The sequence below is a fragment of the Piliocolobus tephrosceles genome, chromosome 15 (genome assembly GCF_002776525.5).
Source record: "Piliocolobus tephrosceles isolate RC106 chromosome 15, ASM277652v3, whole genome shotgun sequence".
In the NCBI taxonomy this organism is placed as follows: domain Eukaryota; kingdom Metazoa; phylum Chordata; class Mammalia; order Primates; family Cercopithecidae; genus Piliocolobus; species Piliocolobus tephrosceles.
The window spans coordinates 71,566,058-71,586,162 of NC_045448.1; the positions used below are offsets into that span (position 1 = coordinate 71,566,058).

Consider the following 20,105-nt stretch of genomic DNA (forward strand, 5'->3'; position numbering starts at 1 on the left):
TAAATGCTGGGGATCCGCAAGCCTCAGGGGGCTGAACCCCGGGACCCCAGCTGCTCAACTCCTCACAGCCTGACCCTGCTTCACTTCCAACCTTGCTCACCTCCGCCCTTTACCTCTCCGCAGACTCGGAGAAGGCGGGACCCGGGACAGCGACACAGCGACAGAGCATGGGGATAGCTCCGCGGAGGGAAACAAGGACATCCCCACCTTCCATCCCTGTCTCGTGGTGCGGTCCCCTGTGACGTCCTCAGACCTGCGGGGAAACCAGGACTTTGCCGCCTACCACGGTCTCAGCCTTACTCTCGAGTCTCTGGGCGCCTGCACCCGGCTGTCTGCCTGTGCGCCTGTTCAGTCTCCCCCGGGGACGCGGGTGAGTCGGTTTCCTTGCCTCACTTTCCCAGCCTCATTCGCCCACTCTCGCCCTTGATCTTCCATGAGGGCCGGGGGAGGGGGTCCTCCCGTCTGCGTTCATGAGTGTGGGTGTGGGTATAAATCTAGGGGTTGGCGCACTGAGCCCAGGCCTGCGCCCCCGCCTCCAGCACCCCCACCGACCCCACCCTGCCAAGCCCCCGAGCAAGGCCAACCTCCTCTTCTCTGCTAGGTCTCGCCGAGGTCGCCTTCTTTGCGCACTTTGGTTATTGATCCTGCTGAATCCGCCGGAGCGCAGCGGCTGCGCTTCTGTGGGAGCAAGGGAGTGGGGAGGTGAGTAGGCCAGGGGAACGGTGGAGGGGAGGAGAGATTGATCAACTTTAGGAGGGGTTGTAGGGCATTCCTCAAGGCCGCCCCATTCTCCCTCTGCCGGGCTTGGAGCAGAGCTAGACTACGGGTGGAGTGGGACCACCGCTCCCCTCCCCCTCCCTCTCTCCCCTTGGCGCGGAGCCCCGGCGCAGCTAGGAGTCTAGGAACCCTGACTCCCGCCCAATCAGCGGCGAGGGGAGGAGCAGCGGCCAGGGGCGGGGCCAGAGGAGGAGGAGTCGGGCGGGGGCGTGAGGGGCGGGGAGCGGCGCTCACGACCAGCCTAGGCTGGCTCCGCGATAGTGGGGTTGGCAGTGGCGGTCGGCATGGGCGATGGGGGCGCCGAGCGCGACCGGGGCCCCGCGCGCCGGGCGGAGTCTGCTGGCGGCGGTGGGCGAGGCGGGGACCGCGGCGGAGCGGAGGACTTGCGAGCTGATGGCGGTGGCCACAGCCCAACGGAGGTGGCCGGGACCTCAGCCTCCAGTCCCGCAGGCTCCAGGGAGAGCGGAGCCGACAGCGACGGGCAGCCCGGGCCCGGCGAGGCAGACCACTGCCGCCGCATCCTGGTGCGAGGTAAGGGTACAGCCCGTGGCCCTGCTCCACTGGACCCTCACCCTACCCATACTGGGGCCCCCGACCTTCCTGCAGGTGGCATCTCCCAATTCATACATTCATTTATTCATCATCCAGTCATTCATTCAGCAAATATTATTTTGAGCGTCTATTGTGTGCTGGACATTGAGCTGAGTGAGGGGACAAAGCAGCGAATGGGACCGAAGCGGTTCCCGTTTCTCCGCCTCTCGTTCCAGTCCCCTAGTCGTAGGCCCACCCGGGACCTCTACTGTGGCGGGGACAGAAATGGAGTGCCGGATGCTGAGAGCCTGTTCTCTGTCCCGTGACCCTCAAGGCAAGTGCGGAGAAAAGCGTCACGCGCTCTCCTCGGGGACAGGACGTGGAGAGAGCAGCGTCGGCAACCGCGGGAGGAAAAGGCCCCGGCTCTGCAGGGCGGCCGGGGTGCTTCCTTCCCTCCTGCTCAGCCGCGTTTCCCATCCCCGGCAATCCGGACCCGCACGGATTGCCCGGGGGAGACGGCGCGGGACGCGGAGGGTGGCGTGCGCGGCACTCGCCTGCTGTGCTTCACTCTCTCGCTTCCCACTTCCTCGCGGCGCCTAGGCCCAGCCGGCTCTCGGCGCCGCCTTCCCGCGGCCTGGCCTTTCACGTCCTTCCCTTTCTCCCTTGGCTCTCGTCCTCCTCTCTTCTTTCCCGGCCATTCCTCTCAGCCGAACGCGCCTTCCCGGCACCTTCTTCCTGCAAGCGCCTGGATCTGGACTGCGACCGATTACCTAGCTCTTCCCGGCCTCCTCGCCGCGAGGCCGAGGCTCCCCAGGCCCCCAGCGCCAGCCTTTCTCAGTGCCCAGGGCTCCGCTTTCCCTGGATCTGGGCCTTGCCCGGCGAGATGGGAGGAGAAAGGGGACTCCAGGTTCTTGCCCTCAGCCCGACCCAGGTCGCGGCCAGAGACTGAAGTCCGTTGCCTCCTCCACCCCGAAGCCCCGCGACCGGGAGACCCAGCGCCAGAAGAGGCCACTGGCGGTAATGGCTCCCCCAGGCTCCTTCCTGGGCTCCCTCCTCCCGGCTTCCTCCCGCTGCCTCTTTCCAGCCTCTTCACACGCGCTGCTCGGGAGAGCCTCTGGGCCTCTGGAGGCCACTGGCCCGAGCTGATTTCTTTGGCCTCCGCCTGGGGAAAGGGAACAGGCTGGAAGCTGGCCCTGGGTCGTTCCAGCGAAGGGATTCTGTTTGGTCTGAGCTCGGCTACCCTCAAGCTGACTGGGACACCCTGGGCCAGTTGAGCACGACCTCTCTGCGGCTGCTGGGTGTGGGTGGCTCTGAGGACTGGAGTGCAGAGCATGAAGGCAGCCCAGTGTGAGGGTGACTGATGACTGCCTTGAATACAGAGGTAGGGGCCCTAGCTCTGGGAAACATTGCTGGTGCCAGATGTCACTGGGACAGTGGGTGCTCACTGCCACTCAGAGTTGACTGCTTAAGTCAAGGCAGTTATACCATCAGGAATTCTAGCAGGTGTATGGACCTGTTGGGCACCAGGGATTAAATCCAGTTTTATTCTTTAGACTGTGGGGTGTCCTGAGTGAAGGCATAAGCAGCCCTTTTGGTTCCTTTAAAAAAATCTGTAGGACTGCCAGAGAACTCAGTCCCCCAATCCCACACATTCCCAGGGGAAGATCTAAAGTCCCTGCCTGTGACACTCATCACCTTGAACCCCACCTATGGGTGGGCATTTTCTTCCCCCCAGGACAATTATGAGTTCTGTGCCCACCTAACACCCTCTCCACCCTACTAACCCTTTATGTAGAGCAAATAAGTTTTGTGTACAGATGTCAATTAAATAGCCTTCAGAGGTAAACTAATAGGAAGTGGAATTCAAAAATGACCCTCCACCCTGTGAGGTGGGGCCACCCAAGCTGGAGCAATCCACAGTCAGGCAGAGATGGGCTTGCACTGGATGTTAAGACAGCCTGTGTGAGTCTTCAGAGGCGGCTGTACTTTTTATAAATGTATGTGCACACACAGAGGTGCCATTGCATTTGTAAAATATAATCAAAATATTAGATATAAAGCATAGAGGATATATTTACACACCTAACAGAAATGAAAGGCAAGTGTGGCTTTTATAAATCCCTCTGCCCTTCCCCATTTAATGATGGTGAGGTTATTATGGGCCTGAAACGCTCAGGATGTGATTTACCACTAATCTCTCCTAGCCAGGGTCACCTGCACTGGCAGTCCTGCCATGGCTCAGGGCTCTGATCAATGAGACAGGCCTGGCACTAGTGAAGGAAAGTCTGAACTACCTTGGACCCTGAATGAAATCCCTTCCATAGGCCTTCAATACACTTTTCCCTTGACCTCTGAGAACACATCCTCCCAAAGAATCTTTGGAAGGAAACCACTAAAAGGTAAAAGGGAGGCATTTGCAGTTGCTATCGTGTGTCAATGTTGGGTTGAGGCCTCCTCAGGACCTCCCCTTTCTTGGGGAGGCCTGCTGGGTCCTTTCTGCCTGCTTTCATTCTGCACTCCTCCACCTAAGGGCATACCACAGGGGAGCAGATTTGTTGAGGGAGTCCTTTGGCACAGGGAGTAGGAGGAGAGCTTGGGCGCCAGAGTTAAGCAAAGTTGGTTTAGATTACTGACCTTACAGCCCTTTAAACCTGAATCAATTTCTTTGTTTCTCTTTGCTTGTTTCCTCAACTTACAAAGAGACCCATAGCCCTTACCTTAAAGGACTTGCCAAGAATCAGAGGTGATGTCTAGAACTGCAAACACCCAGTAGGATCTCCATAAATATTTGTTGACAGAATGAAGGGTGTAGCTCTGAGGTTAACCACTTTTGATGGGTGGGGCAGTGGACCTTTGTTGTCTGAGGCCTCTCCCAAGTCACCCCTTTCCCCCTCCTTCTGGCTCTGGCCCAGGGCCTGGGCTGTACTGGGAGCTGAGCACCTAGGGGTCAAGAACACACTGATGGTAAAGGAAAATTAGCACCATCTTGCAGACCACACAGTGCGGCCCTCCCCAATCTCCTTGGTGGGAACCTTTTGGGGCCAGTGACTCAAGCCTCTGCCAATGCAGGGTAGAGAGCCAGGGAGGCCAAATGTGATGCGTCCCGTGCATCAAAATGAAGGCTCCTTCATGTCACACAAGGGCACGGACCGGAGCTGCTGAGATGATACGCCGGGCGCAACAACAGGCACCCCGCACATCGCACCGCGGACACAGCGAGCCTCCCATTCGGACCATAAGGCCCGAGAAGGCCGCTCCACACCTCCGCGTGCACAGTCCCTAGACCAGCGAGGGCGGGGACAGAGGAATCCTTTTGTTTTATATTGGAAACCGCACACCAAGGGCAGGCAGGAAGCAACCAAAGGAACAGGCCGCCTGAGTCGTGGCTCAAACAGCACAGGGCAGTGGCCGAGTACCAGCCTTTTCGGTGGAGCTGGGATCCCAGCAGGCAGAAGAGGTGGACAACTCTGACCCCAGACTTCCTACGACCCCGCGATCGACGCTCGCACCTGCGCACTCAAACGCACCTGTTTCCCAAATTAATCCGGACGCGAATTTAACGACCGATTTTGATAGATCCGGGAAAATCTGTCCACCAGCGTCACCCAACACAGCAACTTTTACAGACAATGCGTGGTGTCCGTTCCTGTTCACCCAAAGCGGCCTCTCTGGGCTGAGAGCCACTCCTGTGGGTCCTCAAACCCCACTCGAAACCCTCCGAACCCGTCTGTCTGGGAGCGGTAGGGCGTGATGACTGCAGGATCCCTTGAAGAAGCGACTCACTGCAACCCTACCACCAGCAGCAAAAACGCTTTCACCCGGGAGCTGGATGGATGCGCAGATGGCTGGGGGCCGTGAGGGGACGCGTAAAGCCCAGGCCTCTCGCTTGGGTTGGGCGATTCCTGCCGTGGGACGGGTGGAATTGACCTTAGTGGAGTCCAACCCCTCGGAGAATCTGCGGGCAGCCGGGACCCACGCTCCAGAAACACGCAAGTCCGAACTCGTACACACAGCACAATGGCGTGCAGCCGCTGGAGCCCTAACTCCCAGTGGCGCCTCTGAAGAAGCCAAGCAGAGGGGTGCAGCTTCGGGGCTCCGGCTGGGAGGTTACTGCAGGGACAGACGCCTCGCCTCCAGCAGCCGGGTCCAGGCTCATGGCCGGCCGGCCTCTGCTCGCTTTCCGCTTGGATTTCCAGCAGCCACCGGGCTTGGGGAGATCGGCCCCGGCCACAGGCCTAGCCCTGCTGCGCAGGCGTTTAGCAAGGGCCACTGGACTTTAGTCTCAATATCTGAGTCTGTTAATAGACCTGATAACCCAGGACCAGCACCCCAGGCAGACGTGGAAAGGTGTAAATGGCTCATGCAAGGAACTACACTTTGAGATTTTTGTACTTGTTTTTATTTTTTGGTTTTAGCTTTTGTAGAGGGTTTCTGTTTTTGTTTTGTTTTCTTGGAGTCCTTTGGCACAGGGAGTAGGAGGAGAGCTTGGGCGCCAGAGTTAAGCAAAGTTGGTTTAGATTACTGACCTTACAGCCCTTTAAACCTGAATCAATTTCTTTGTTTCTCTTTGCTTGTTTCCTCAACTTACAAAGAGACCCATAGCCCTTACCTTAAAGGACTTGCCAAGAATCAGAGGTGATGTCTAGAACTGCAAACACCCAGTAGGATCTCCATAAATATTTGTTGACAGAATGAAGGGTGTAGCTCTGAGGTTAACCACTTTTGATGGGTGGGGCTTTACGTTATTTTTTCCTTTTACTTGTTTTCGGCAGGAGGCCCACATTCCCATAGTGGGTCTATGCCGGCGGGCCCTCTCATTTGAGTCTTCTTTTGTTTCCCCCCTTCCATAACCCTCACCCCCACAAACACACACCGAAGCAGACCAGCAACCCGAAAAATCATCTTGTAGTTGTATCTTATGTGCCCAGTTTTCATTTTCAGGGAACCGTTCAGGAAGATTAGACAGCTCCTTCCCTCCTCAGTCGATTTCTGTTCCCCTTCTGGTCTGGTAGACCCAGGAACCCATGGAACCGCCACCGCATCCCCCGTGCCACACACCCGCCTCTTTGGGAACGGTCCCCCAGGTAGCTTCTGGGGAGTCCGAGGGGCAAGGAGGCCAAATTCTTTGGAAGTCCAGACAGTGAGTGGGTACCTGGGGCTACAGAAAAGGGAAGAGATGGCAGTGACATGCACCCGCAGTCAGTCAAAGCCACCAAAGCCACCGGGCTCAAGTCTTCCTCTTTTGTGCACCATCTGTAAGAAGATAGGGTGTCTATGCATCATGTTGGCCTGGGTGCCATTTCCCCAATTACCTCTTGGCTGCACGCTCCCTTCTTGTTGGCTACATTTCTTTGATTTCTATTTTAATGGTGGGAGGTGGGGCATATGAATTTTGCCTAGTGGTTCTTTGCTTAATATAAAATCACAAATAATGCTAGACCTGACTACCCTTGGAGAGCCAGTAGCCAGTTACCTGGCTGTGCATCTGCAGATTCTGTACCCTAGTTCAAGATACTCTGATAGAGGACACCAAGGCTGCATGGGCCTGCCCACCAATCCCTGGGGCCAGACAGATCTAGGAGCCTAGTTCACTCCTCACACCCCCAACCCCGCTTATTCCGGAAGGTGGTTGGGGGTTTCAGTGCCCTAGGTTCTCCCACTGTCGGTGGATGCTGACTGGGGACATCCAGCACTGCAGAAAGAGGCAGCAGCCCCAGGCTTGGATGTGGCGTACGGAGCCAGGGTGAATGCACCTGAAAAGTCAGGGTGAGTGCCAAACTGGAGGAGTGTGCTGTAAGGTCTTGGTAGGGGCTTGGGCTTATAAAGGCTCAGGGCCCTCCTTGAACCGTCTCCCCCATAGCCTTAACATACTTTGTTCTTTCTCTTTTTTTTTTTTCTTTTTCTTTTTTTCTTTACTTTTTTTAGATACACTAGTTGCTCCGTCGCCCAGACTGGAGTTCAAGGGTGCAATCATAGTTCACTGTAACCTTGAACCCCTGGGCTCAAGCGATCCTCCCTCCTCGACCTCCCAAATTGCTGGATTACAGGACTGAGCTACCGCACATTTCTTGTTCTTTAACTTATTCCACAAACATTAATGCGTACCTACTGTGTGCCAGACTGATCCTGGCTGAAGCTGCCAGCATGCAGTGTCCCAGGGATGTGAGCTATTTCTGCCCAGCTCCCACAGCCAGGCCAGGAATAGCTGGGTAGGGACTTCCGCACTGAAGTTGAGGGGGCAGGCTCCCGGAGCCTGGTTCCCTTGACGCCAGGCAAAGACCACGTAGAAGGTGGTCACTGTGCCCACCAAATCCAGACGATCTTCTCGGATGCTTTTAGTGTAGAGTAGGCACTCAATAAACACTTCTCAAATAATTTAAACGAGACAGAATTCATCAACATCACATATTTCTGTAGGTACTAGGCGGCCAACACCTTCTCCTGGGAGAACCTGTGTTCTAAGATTATCTTATTTTTTGACGTTGCAATGTCCTTCTTATATGAAACAGTGATCATGGCAGGACATAGAATAATTGTTAAAACATGAAGTTGGCAACGCCATAGCTTTGGAATTTTGTTTGTGCAATCTGCAACTTTGGGAACCACTGAATTACAAAACCTGAAAATCCTCATATATGCGGTCGCTTAGAGGCCGGCCCAGGCTGGAGCGGAGGTCTTGGGAAGCGCTGGGCCGCTCATAAAGTCAATGGTGAGTCTCCCGGCTTTCGGCGGCTGCCCGGTGTGAGGTTCCACGGGCAAAGCCAGCCAGAGGGTTGACAGAAATAACTAGATAAATCTGTGCCCCTGCCCCTGCCAGCTCACAAGGCTGCAGCCCACAGCTGGAGCCAAAAATAACCGCGCAGTTGATGCCACGGTTTCCTTAGCGTCTTGCTGGAGACATTGACTTTCAGAGCCCCTATCCCGCCTTCTATTCCCCACTGCTTGGCAGCCCACCGCGTCCACCCGCGGAGCTGCGGGAGCCAGGGCCGGGCAAAGGACACTGCAAAGCACAGCCTCCGGCAGGGCCACACTTACAATGTAGACAGGTAAATAGAGGATTTAAATTCAAAAAGTAATACGAGCTCGATTTTTTAAAAAAACCTAAGGCAGAGAAGGATCCCAGGAACAGCCATTGTTTTCAATTCTGGGCGAGTCCTTCCAGGCGATTTTTCCACGCTCTTATACGAACAAATAAATAAAAGCAGAATCATATTTCACAGGCTGTTTTGCAATTTACCATTTCAAAAAATTTAATCTACAGTGATCATCTTTTCTGCTGAACTAGTTCTTACTGTCCCTTGACTGTAGAATTAAGTATTCCTTTGGTTGGGGAAAGCCTACTTCCCCTAAAGACAGGAGGGACCTCCGGGCTGTTTTTCCTTAGTATAAATACTGTGAAGTAAGCTTCGAAGGCAGCGGTCTTCTCGACCTTTGTTTCTGTGGGGTAAGTTTCTAGCAGTGTGATTGCTGCTTCAAAAGGTTTACACACAAAATTTAAATATGTTTCATTTTCTGTAATAGGTAATTGTAAAATAGATAATCCATCAAAACATCTTTTTTTTTTTTTTTTTCAGACATCAGGAGATGGGGGTCTCACTATTTTGGGTTTAAGCTGGACTCAAACGCCCACATAGCTAGGATTACAGGTGGGAGCCACAGCACTTTTTAAAAAGTATCCAGTGAAAAACCTCTCCCATCCCTGTCCCCATCACTCACTTCCCACCTGGCTCGAGGACTTTCTAATATGTCCTTCCAGATAATGTTTACTCCTGTGGAAATCAGTGCAGTTATATAATTTTTTCTCCCAATATATCTTGGGGTGTAAATAACTATTTGTTTGTTTTTTTATAGATGCATAATATTCAATTTAAATGGACTAAGTGGATCATAATGAATATCATATAACCAGTGCCCTATTTGTGGACATTTGGTTTTTTTTTTTTTTTATCTGTTTCTATTATATGTAATCCTGAAATTTAAAAAAAACTTGTTTCTTGGTCATTTCCACATGTGTGAGTATATCTGTCAGAGAAGTTCCTAAAAGTGAGTTACTGGGTCAAATAGCATCTGTATTTGAAATTTGCAAGATAATCCCAAATTGTCCTCCGTAAGATAGTAACAATTTACACTGCCACCAGGGATGTCTGAAAGTGGTTGTTTCCCCAAATTTGCCAGCACAGTTCACATTTTACATCTTGATAAATATAATCAAGTTATTCTGCAGGCGAAGTTTAGTAATTTATGCCCACCCCTTTGCCCTGTTCCCACATTGGACATTTTGTATCATTTCATCTTTGTCGATCTTCATATTCATTAGCCAGCTGTATTTCCTCTATCTATTGATTCATTTCCTTTGACCAGTTTAATTTGCAAATATACCGTTTCCTCACTGATTTGCAGAAACTCTATGTATTGCTTTCAATATGTGTTGCAACATTTTAGTTTACAATTTATCCGTTGATTTGGTTTAGGATGGCCTTTTGTTTTCAAAAGTATAAAATATCTTTTTATTTTTGTTATGTCATTATATTTTATTTTTTAGAGACAAGGGCTCACTCTGTCACCCAGGCTGGAGTGCAGTGGCCCAACAATAGCCCACTATAATCTTGAACTCCTGGCCTTAAGCAGTCCTCTCGCCTCAGCCTCTGGAGTAGCTGGGACTACAGGCAATCCCCACAATGCTGACCTGGCTTTAATTTTTTTTTTTTTTTTTTTTTTTTTTTTAGTAGAGACAGGGTTTCACCATATTGAGGAGGCCAGTCTCAAACTCTTGGCCTCAAGCAATCCTCCTGCATGGGCCTCTCATAAAATATCTTTTTAATTACAAAAGCAATCCATACTATTTTGCTATGTCATATAAAATTTAAAAGTTTCTCATTTCTCTTACATAATACACTTCCACTCCTAAGATTTACCTTCCAAATTTTACCTAGTAATTGAAAAATACAAATATGTAAGTTATATATTACAAAAATGGGATTTTTGGCCATGGCTTTTTTTAATTTAAAAAAATTGTCTTAGCTTGCAAGTATGGTAAAAGAATATTTGTGGAAATCTGTCTTTCTGGAACTCCCTCATTTTTTTTAAACACTACATCGGATTCCATTATGTAGATATAATATAACTTATTTAACTGGTTCTCTATTGATGGATATTTAGGTTGGTTGTAATTTTTCATTATTACAAACAAGGCTGTAGTGAACATCTTTGTATCCTAATTTGAACAAATGTTTTTATATTTAATTATTCCTATCTTTTTATCAGGCAACACCTCATTTTTACCATAGAATGAGTGCTCCCTTGAACAAATGGTTTTGTTTAATCTTATTTATGAGACAATTTGGAAAAGGTAAAACCAGGTGGAATATTTTATTATGTTAAGGAATAACTGTCAATTTTTATTGTGATAATAGTATTGTAGATGACTTTCTTAAGAGTACCCCTTTTTTAGAGATACATGTTGAAATACTCATAAGTGAAATGTTATGACTTCTAGAATTTGCTAACAATTACAGCAGAATAGAAGAAATAAGATTATTCCTGAGTTTCTAATAGTTGAAATTGGGTGATAGGTATATCGGAGCTCATTATACTGCTCTTCCTAATTTTGTAAATGTTTGAAATTTGTCATAATAAAATGTTTAAAGTAACAACAATCATTTTATATATACATGGTATGAATATAATTACAAGATAAATTCCTGGAAGCAAACTTTTAAAATCCAAGGATATAAATTTAAACTTATGATAGTATTTCCAAATTTTATACCAAAAATACTGATTTATGCTCTTAGCCATCTTGTATAAAAGTGCCATTTCTCTACATCCTCCTAACTCAGGATATACTTAATTTTTTAGAGTGAAATCTTTTCAAGTGACAAAAAATCTCATTTTATTAGTAGTTTAAATTGCTAGTGAGGTGAAGCATGTTATTCTGTAGTTATTTTTCATTTTAATATTCTCTTCTGTGAATTATTCATATATTTAGCCATTTTTCTATCGAATCACTAATCGTTTTCTCATCTTTGTAAGTGCTACTTGTATAGTAAGGAAATGAGCCCTTTTTCTGTGACAAGTATTGCAAACAACTCCCAGGTCACTTTCTAAAAACACACACAAAAAAACAAAACAACAACAACAACAAACTTTCTTCGTGGGATTTTTTTTTTTTCTAAACTGAAATTTAAACCCTAATCACATTTAATGGTCATTCCTTTTTGGGCTTCTAGATTCTAACTCTTAGTTAGAAAAATCTTCATCCAGCATTTAAAACATTATATACACATACACAAACATATTTAAAAAATTTTGTTACCAAAAAAATTTTATTACCTAGCTTTTTCAGCAAAAGAAATAATAAAGAAAGACAAAAAATGCGTAGAATCTTTCCTCCCTGATCAGTTTCCACTCCTCAGAGGCAAGAGAAGAGTGAGGTGCTTATTTTGCCAGATTTGTTCCTATGTGGTTACAAAAACACAGACACGTGCACACAGAGGATTTACTTTACTGCTTTTTTAAAATATAAAAATGGGTTTATGCACACTTGCCATTTCACTTAGCAGTATACAATAAACATCCATCCGGGTTATGTGTCTCATTCTTGTTAATGTCTACATATAGCCAAAGTTATTACTAGACTATGATTTTATTGACAATTTTCCTATTGATAAACATTCAGTTTTTTCCCTTTTGTTCCCTCTTGCAAACTATGCTACAGACAATGGGTCTGTATTTATCAAGTATGCCAATGTTTCTGTGTGATAGAAAGCTCTATTAAAATTCTGAGACAAAGGCACTGTGCATTTTAAGTTTAGCTAGGCATTATTTCTCTTCAAAAACCATATATTGTATCAATTTATGTTCTTATTAACAGAGCTTGAAAGAACCTAATTCTGCTCAGCCTTGCCAGCACAATTTTCCAAGTCTGATAGATAAAATATGGCATCTCAAAAAAAAAAAAAAAAAGAAGTATCTCATTGCTGTTAAAACTTTCATTTTTCTGATTCCTCTAGCCTGAGTAGTTTTTCATATTTATTAACCACATGCATTTCTCCTTCTCTAAATAATTTGTTTGGTTTCTCCCTGGACTGCTTAACTTTACTCACTGGTTTACAGAGGCTGTGTGTACACCAGACATTAGGACTCTCTTAAGCATTCATTATGAATGTTTTCTCCTAATCTTCATTCGTGTTTTAACTGTCTCTTACCCTGCAGAAGTATTTATTTTTGGTACTCAAATATGTCATTTATTTTCCTTTTTAGGAAGTTATTTTATATTTGTTCTTCAAATTTTAGAGCTTTATTTACATTTAAATTTGTGTTTATTTTTGCACACAGTGTGAGATAAATAACTTTATTCCAAATAATGAACTAATTGTCCAAAAGCCATGTCTCTGATAACCCTGTCTTTCCTCCAACTAATTCGAAATACTATCTTCATAACATACCAGATCCACACAGACGCATGGATTTGCTTCATAACCCTTGTGCAGCATTATATCATTTTAGTTGCTGTAGATTTGTAACATATTTGCTGTGTGGTAATACATGTATTCACTCCCATTGTTTAACTTTTTTTGTTGACTATTCTGGCATTTTCAATGTTCCCAATAAACTTGAGAATGAATTTTCCATAAGAAATTTTTATAGTAATCACATTATGTTTGTAGGTATGGGCAGGAAGGGCCTTGCACACTTAAAAGTCAGCATATTATCAGCCAGGCATGGTGGCTCATGCCTGTAATCCCAGCACTTTGGGAGGCCGAGGTGGGCAGATCACCTGAGGTCAGGAACTCAAAACCAGCCTGGGCAACATGGCGAAACCCCGTCTCTACTAAAAATACAAAAATTAACTAGGCGCGGCGGTGGGCGCCTGTAATCTCAGCTACTCAGGAGGCTGAAGGAGGAGAATCGCTTGAACCCGGGAGGCGGAGGTTGCAGTGAGCCAAGATCACGCCGTTGCACTCCAGCCTGGGTGACAGAGCGAGACTCCGTTTCAAAGAAAAAAAAAAAAAAAAAAAGTCAGCACATTATCAGCTTATTGTGCACAGAGACTACCTGGTGCTAGGTAGGGAAAGAAGTGAGATAGGGCTTTGGAGGTGGGACGGGGGGCAGGGTGGGTGTCTACTGGGAGAGGTGCCAGCAGAGCACCGGAGGTCAGAAGCATAAGCTAGCTACTATTAGGCCAGAGGTCACCATCTCTTCCAAGCAAAGGCTCTCTGGGCAGAATCCATCCTCCCACATACCCCCAGAGCTCACCCCTCTTCGAGGAGACTTGAGGGGCAGCAAAATGTAGGACTCGGAATGAGTACATTTCACCCTAGTAAGTGCCTACCTGCAAGGAAGCCCTGGAATGAAAGCTGTTCCTCTTTCCTGATGCGCCTCCCAAACTCCTCCCAGAAAAGGAGCAATTCAAAAAAAGAGGGCTACTTTAGTAAGATAGGCTATATATTGCTGCAGAGACAACCCCAAATTTTAGAGGCACAACAAAACACAAATGCATTTATCACTCACATAAGTCCATCACACGTGGACAGGGGCTCATCTTGGTACTCAGAAACCCAGGCTGGTAAAGCTTCTTCACTCCTGCTTCCAAGACCATCACAGTAGAAAGGGTGTGGCAGCACACACACACACTCTCTGGTTATTGGGTTTTGTTACTTAGGGCAGGGACAGTAATATCCCCTTATCTTGTTTTATTGCCTTCCCAGCACTCATCATTGCCTTATATATTTTTAAAATTTATTTTTTATTAAAAATAAGTTGTTTGAAGGCTGGGTGCAGTGGCTCATGCCTGTAATCTCAAAACTTTGGGAGGCTGAGGCGGGCAGATCACTTGAGCATTTTGAGACCAGTTTGACCAACATGGTGAAACCCTGCCTCTAATAAACATACAAAAATTAGTGGGCATGGTGGCGGGCGCCTGTAATCTCAGCTACTCAGAAGGTGGAGGCAGGAGACTCGTTCGAACTCAAGAGGCAGAGGTTGCCGTGAGCTGAGATCACACCACTGCACTCCAGCCTGGGCAACAGAGTGGGACTCTGTCTCAAAATAAATAAATAAATAACTTTACATTTATTATCTGTCTCCCTCCCCAGTACAAGGTTTATGGAAACAAGTGCTTTTCTCTTTTGCCCATTTCTGTATCCCCAGGCCCTAGAATAGTATTTGACACATAAGTGCTTATTAAATACATGTTGAATGGTTGAATATATTCAGTTGTTTTAATCTACATAAATGAGATTAAACTACACATATTATTCTGTAACTTACTTTCATACACTAATGTCTGTTCATATAGCTTATTGCCTCATTCTTTTCAATTACTACATGGTGTTTTATAATATGAATGTACCAGTATTTGTTCAGCCATTTCTCTTGTGGAAAATATTGAAGATGCTTTCAAATTTTTGATGTTTTGAGCAGTGCAGCAATACACATCATTGTTGTATATACTTTGGAGCACCTGAGCCTATGTTTCTCTAGCACAAATGCCACCGAAAATAAAATCAGGCCGGGTGTGGTGGCTCACGACTGTAATCCCAGCATTTTGGGAGGCCGAGGTGGGTGGATCACTTGAGGTCAAGAGTTTGAGACCCAGCACTTTGGGAGGCCGAGACGGGCGGATCACGAGGTCAGGAGATCGACACCATCCTGGCTAACACGGTGAAACCCCGTCTCTACTAAAAATACAAAAAACTAGCCGGGCGAGGTGGCGGCGCCTGTAGTCCCAGCTACTAGGGAGGCTGAGGCAGGAGAATGGCGTGAACCTGGGAAGCGGAGCTTGCAGTGAGCTGAGATCAGGCCCCTGCACTCCAGCCTGGGCGACAGAGCGAGACTCTGTCTCAAAAAAAAAAAAAAAAAAAAAAAGAGTTTGAGACCAGCCTGGCCAACATGGTGAAACCCTGTCTCTACTAAAAAATTACAAAACTTAGGGGGCGTGGTGATGGGCACCTGTAATCCCAGCTACTTGGGAGTTGAGGCAGGAGAATCACTTGAACGTAGGACGCAGAGGCTGCAGTGAGCCGATATCACACCACAGGACTCCAGTCTGGGCGACAGAGAGAGACTCTATCTCAAAAAAATAAAAAATAGGCCGGGCGCCGTGGCTCAAGCCTGTAATCCCAGCACTTTGGGAGGCCGAGACAGGCGGATCACGAGGTCAGGAGATCGAGACCATCCTGGCTAACACAGTGAAACCCCGTCTCTACTGAAAAATACAAAAAAACTAGCTGGGGGAGGTGGTGGGCACCTGTAGTCCCAGCTACTCCGGAGGCTGAGGCAGGAGGATAGCGTGAACCCGGGAGGCGAAGCTTGCAGTGAGCTGAGATCCGGCCACTGCACTCCAGCCTGGCTGACAGAGCGAGACTCCGTCTCAAAAAATAATAATAATAAATAAATAAAAATAAAAAATAATAATAAAATAAAATAATTGAAGCAAAAGTTACGTTCATCTTTAATCTTGATAAATGCAGCCTTAAAAGATGGACTCATTTATGGTTCTACTAATAGCCTATAGGAATGTAGATTTCCCTACAGTGCATCAATGTTATTAATTGTCATCATTGTTTTTAATCACCTGTTAATGTCCTTTCAATCTTATGGGATATAAAGGGCTTTCCATTGTTGCTGGAACTTGTATTATATTGATTACTATAAAGCTATGCTTACCCTTTCATAGGTTTATTGGCCATTTAGCTGTCTTTTTCTGTGAATGACCCAGATAAATTACTTGACCATTTATTTTATCAGGCTATTTTCTGTAATTTTTTTTTTTTTTTTTTTTTTTTTTTTGAGACAGAGTCTTGCAGTGTCACCAGGCTGGAGTGCAATGGTGTGATCTCGGCTCACTGCAACCTCTGCCTCCCAGGTTCAAGTGATTCTCATGCCTCGGCCTCCCGGGTAGCTGGGATTACAGGTGCATGCCACCATGCCCAGCTAATTTTTGTATTTTTACTAAAGAAGGGGTTTCACTATGTTGCCCAGGCTGGTCTCCAACTCCTGACCTCAAGTGATCTGCCCACCTTGGCCTCCCTAAGTGCTGGGATTACCGGCGTGAGTTACCACAACCGGCCTCTTTGACTGTTAAACATATTTTTTTTTTTCAAATCTGTTTCTTTTACTTTATCTTGATTTTGGTGCTTTTGTCACCCAAGTTTTTAGCTTTAATGTAGTCAAAGACATCCTTTATGTTTCCTTTACAGCCTCCAGTTTTTTTGTTTGTTTGTTTGTTATTTGTTTTTTTGAGACCGAGTCTTGCTCTGTCTCTCAGGCTGAAGTGCAATGGCACAATCTCAGCTCACTGCAACCTCCCCCTCCCAGTTCAAGTGATTCTCTTGCCTCAGCCTCTCAAGTAGCTGGGATTACAAGTGCCTGCCGCCACTCCCAGATAATTTTTGTATTTTTTAGTAGAGACGGGGTTTTGCCACGTTGGCCAGGCTGGTCTCGAACTCCTGACCTCAGGTGATCCACCTGACTCTGCCTCCCAAAGGCCTGGGATTATAGGCGTGAGCCACCACGCCTGGCCTACAGCCTCCAGTTTTGTAGCTTGCTGAGAAATCTCATCCCAAGCCTAGGATTCTAAAAACATCCTCCTGTATTTTCTTGTAATGCCCTTATCATTTGATCATCTATGACTTGCTGTTTAATCCACTTTAAATGTGTTGTTATTTATGGAGCAAGACAGAAATTTAACTTAATTTTATTCCAAACATACAATTTATGGTCACCAATCTGCCTAATTGACTAAATCACTCTTTTCCCATCTCGAATGCCCCTTTATGATAAACTCTATGACTATAGATACATGTGTCTAATATCCCCTTATCTTGTACTTTCCATGCTATTGTTTCCCCATATGCAGTCATTTGAATCCCATCTTCATTTGTTATATGCATATTCCATTTATTTTCTTAATATTTTAGCTTAATGCATTTTAAGATTAAATTTCCACTTTAGCCTCACCCTAAGCTTATAAAATTATAGGTTTAAATTTTTTATAGTAAACATTAAAATAAATGCCTAACTTTTGACATGACATATGTTTATTTATGTACCATTTTAAATCATCTTACAGATGGAATACAGAGACACTATTGTGTTCTTTCTACTAATGGATTAGTCAGTTTCTGTGACAACACATCACTCTAGCTTTAGGGCATGCTTTTGTTGTCAACTTTTTATCTTGAAATAATTATAGACTCACAAGATGTTACAAAAATAGGACAGAGAGGTCCTGTGTATCCATCACCTAGCTTCTCTGTAGATGGCATTTTACAAACCTATAGTACATTATCAAAACCAGAAAATTAACACTAGTACAATATAATTAACTAGACTACAGACCTTCCTCAGATTTCACCTGTTTTTCCTTGCACTATTTTTTTGATTTTTGTATATAGTTCTATGACATTTTATTACATTTATAGATCCATGTCACCACTACCACAGCCATGATACAGTACTATGGTGTCACCACAAAGGAACTTCCTCTTACTACTCATTGATGGCCAGGTCCTTCCTCCATCCCCAAACTCTGGCAACCACTGATCTGGTCTCCACCTCTATAATTTTGTTACTTTTATATTAAATAAATGGAATCATATAGCATATAACTTTTGGGGACTGTTTTTTCCCCTCAGTATAATTTCCTGAGTAAATGTGTGTATCAATCGTTATTCCTTTTTTTCCTGAGTGTTATCCCAGAGTACAGTTATGTCACAGTTTGTTTAACCATTCACCCACTGAGGGACGTCTGATTTGTTTCCATTCGGGGGCTATTACAAATAAAGCTGCTATGGTCATTTGTATACAGGTTTTTGTGTGAAGATAAGATTTCAGCTGGGCATAGTGGCTCACGCCTGTAATCCCAACACTTTGGGAGGCTGAGGCAGGCGGATCACCTGAGGTCAGGAGTTCGAGACCAGCCTGGCCAACGTGGTGAAACTCCATCTCTACTAAAAATACAACAATTAGCTGGATGTGGTGGCAGGCACCTGTAATCCCAGCTACTTGGGATTATTGGGAGGCTGAGGCAGGAAAATAACTTGAAACTGGAAGGTGGAGGTTGCAGTGAGCTGAGATCGCGCCACTGCACTCCAGCCTGGGCAACAAAAGTGAAACTCCATCTCAAAAAAAAAAAAAAGCCGTACATGTTGGCAGGTGCCTGTAACCCCAGCTACTCAGGAGGCTGAGGCATAAAAATCGTTTGAACCTGGAAGGTGGAGGTTGCAGTGAGCTGAGATCACACCACTGCACTCCAGTCTGGGAGATACAGCGAGACTCTGTCTCTAAATAAATAAATAAATAAAACAAAACAAAACAAATATTTCATTTCCCTAGAATAAACGCCCAGGAGTTCAGTCACTGAGTTATAGGATAAGTATATTTTTAACTCTTTAAGAAACTGCCAAGCTAGTGGTACCATTTTCCATTCCCATCAGCAATGTAGGAGAGATCCAGCTTCCCTGCATCCTCACCAGCTTTTCCACTCTCGGTATTTTTTCTTTTCGCTGTTCTGATAGGTGTTTCTTATTGTGACTTTAATTGCCTTTCCCTGACGGCCAGCAATGTTGAACAATTTTCATGCGCTTATTTGTATGGCATGTTTTGATATTTGCTGGCAAGTCTGAGGTTGCCTTTCTCGTCTGGTTCGTGCCTCCCTGACCCTGAGGGAGACAGCTGTACTTGGCTGCTCCCTGAGGTGGCAATCCCCCTTTTAGGTCTTGTATAAAGAAGGAGGGGTGATTTGATCTTATGGTTAGGGGCTCAGGTTCAGATGCTCCAGGGTGGGCTTGAGGAGGCTGATTAAGGGGAGAGTATGACACTAGCTGTAATAGCACCGTTCCTCCTATTCGTACCCCACAAAACATGTTTGATAAAATCATTGCCTTTTGAGATGGATTCACTTGGGAGTGTTGTGACAAAGTTCTGAGTCTGCTCTCACAATTGGAAATTATGGAACCTGAGCAAAGGAGACTGATCCAGTCACAGTGGGGTCACAAATATTACCCTATCATTTTAGAATGTGAACAGAATTGGAGCTGGGAAGCTTGAGTTGTCCTAAGAGGTCTATAGTTTCTACAACACATCCTTTTGATAGGCTCCGCCCAGCAGCCTGGCAGGACCTGGCCTGGGATGGGGAGGGAGGCCACCTCTGAGTGAGCAGTGACACATCCTCCACCCTGGCTCACCTTCTCCCTGAGGCTGACTGTGAACAGGATGGTGCTTGAGAACCTGTGAGATCAGAGCCAGGACTCTTGAGCCAGGAGCCAGAGCATACCCTGGAGAGGGAGCGTCAACTGGCACCGGCAGGACCCAGAAAGAGTCAGTCTCCTGGGGTGCCACACTTGGAGGGAGGGACTCACGGTAACCATCTAGAGCGGGGATTCTCAAGGTAGGTCCCTCAGTCCCTGTGGATCACAAAGAGCCTCCTGGTAGACAGCATGTCCCAAATACAGCTCTTTCCATTATGTTCTCCAGGGGAGTGATGAACTCATCCAGAAGATTCCATCTTTTACTCATGACCAAGTCCACTTCATTTCAACCTATTAATTGAATTATTAAGAATTACCAACTGAGGGCCAGTCATGATGGCTCACGCCTGTAATCCCAGCACTTTGGGTGGCCGAGGCGGGCGGATCACGAGGTCAGGAGATCAAGACTATCCTGGCTAATATGGTGAAACCTCGTCTCTACTAAAAATACAAAAAACTAGCCAGGCATGGTGGCGGGTGCCTGTAGTCCCAGCTACTCGGGAGGCTGAGGCAGGAGAATGGTGTGAAACCGGGAGATGGAGT

At 46.6% G+C, this 20,105-nt stretch overlaps 1 protein-coding gene across 1 annotated transcript in view; it reads left to right on the forward strand.

The window, feature by feature from the left end:
• The first annotated feature begins 1,015 nt into the window (after window positions 1–1,015).
• VAX2 (ventral anterior homeobox 2) overlaps window positions 1,016–20,105 on the forward strand; it is a 34,557-nt gene continuing 15,467 nt past the window's right edge. Inside the window, exon 1 of the mRNA XM_023224101.3 lies at window positions 1,016–1,308. Coding sequence (XP_023079869.1) covers window positions 1,062–1,308 — 247 coding nt within the window. The 5' untranslated portion in view covers window positions 1,016–1,061. The remainder of the gene's footprint in view (window positions 1,309–20,105) is intronic.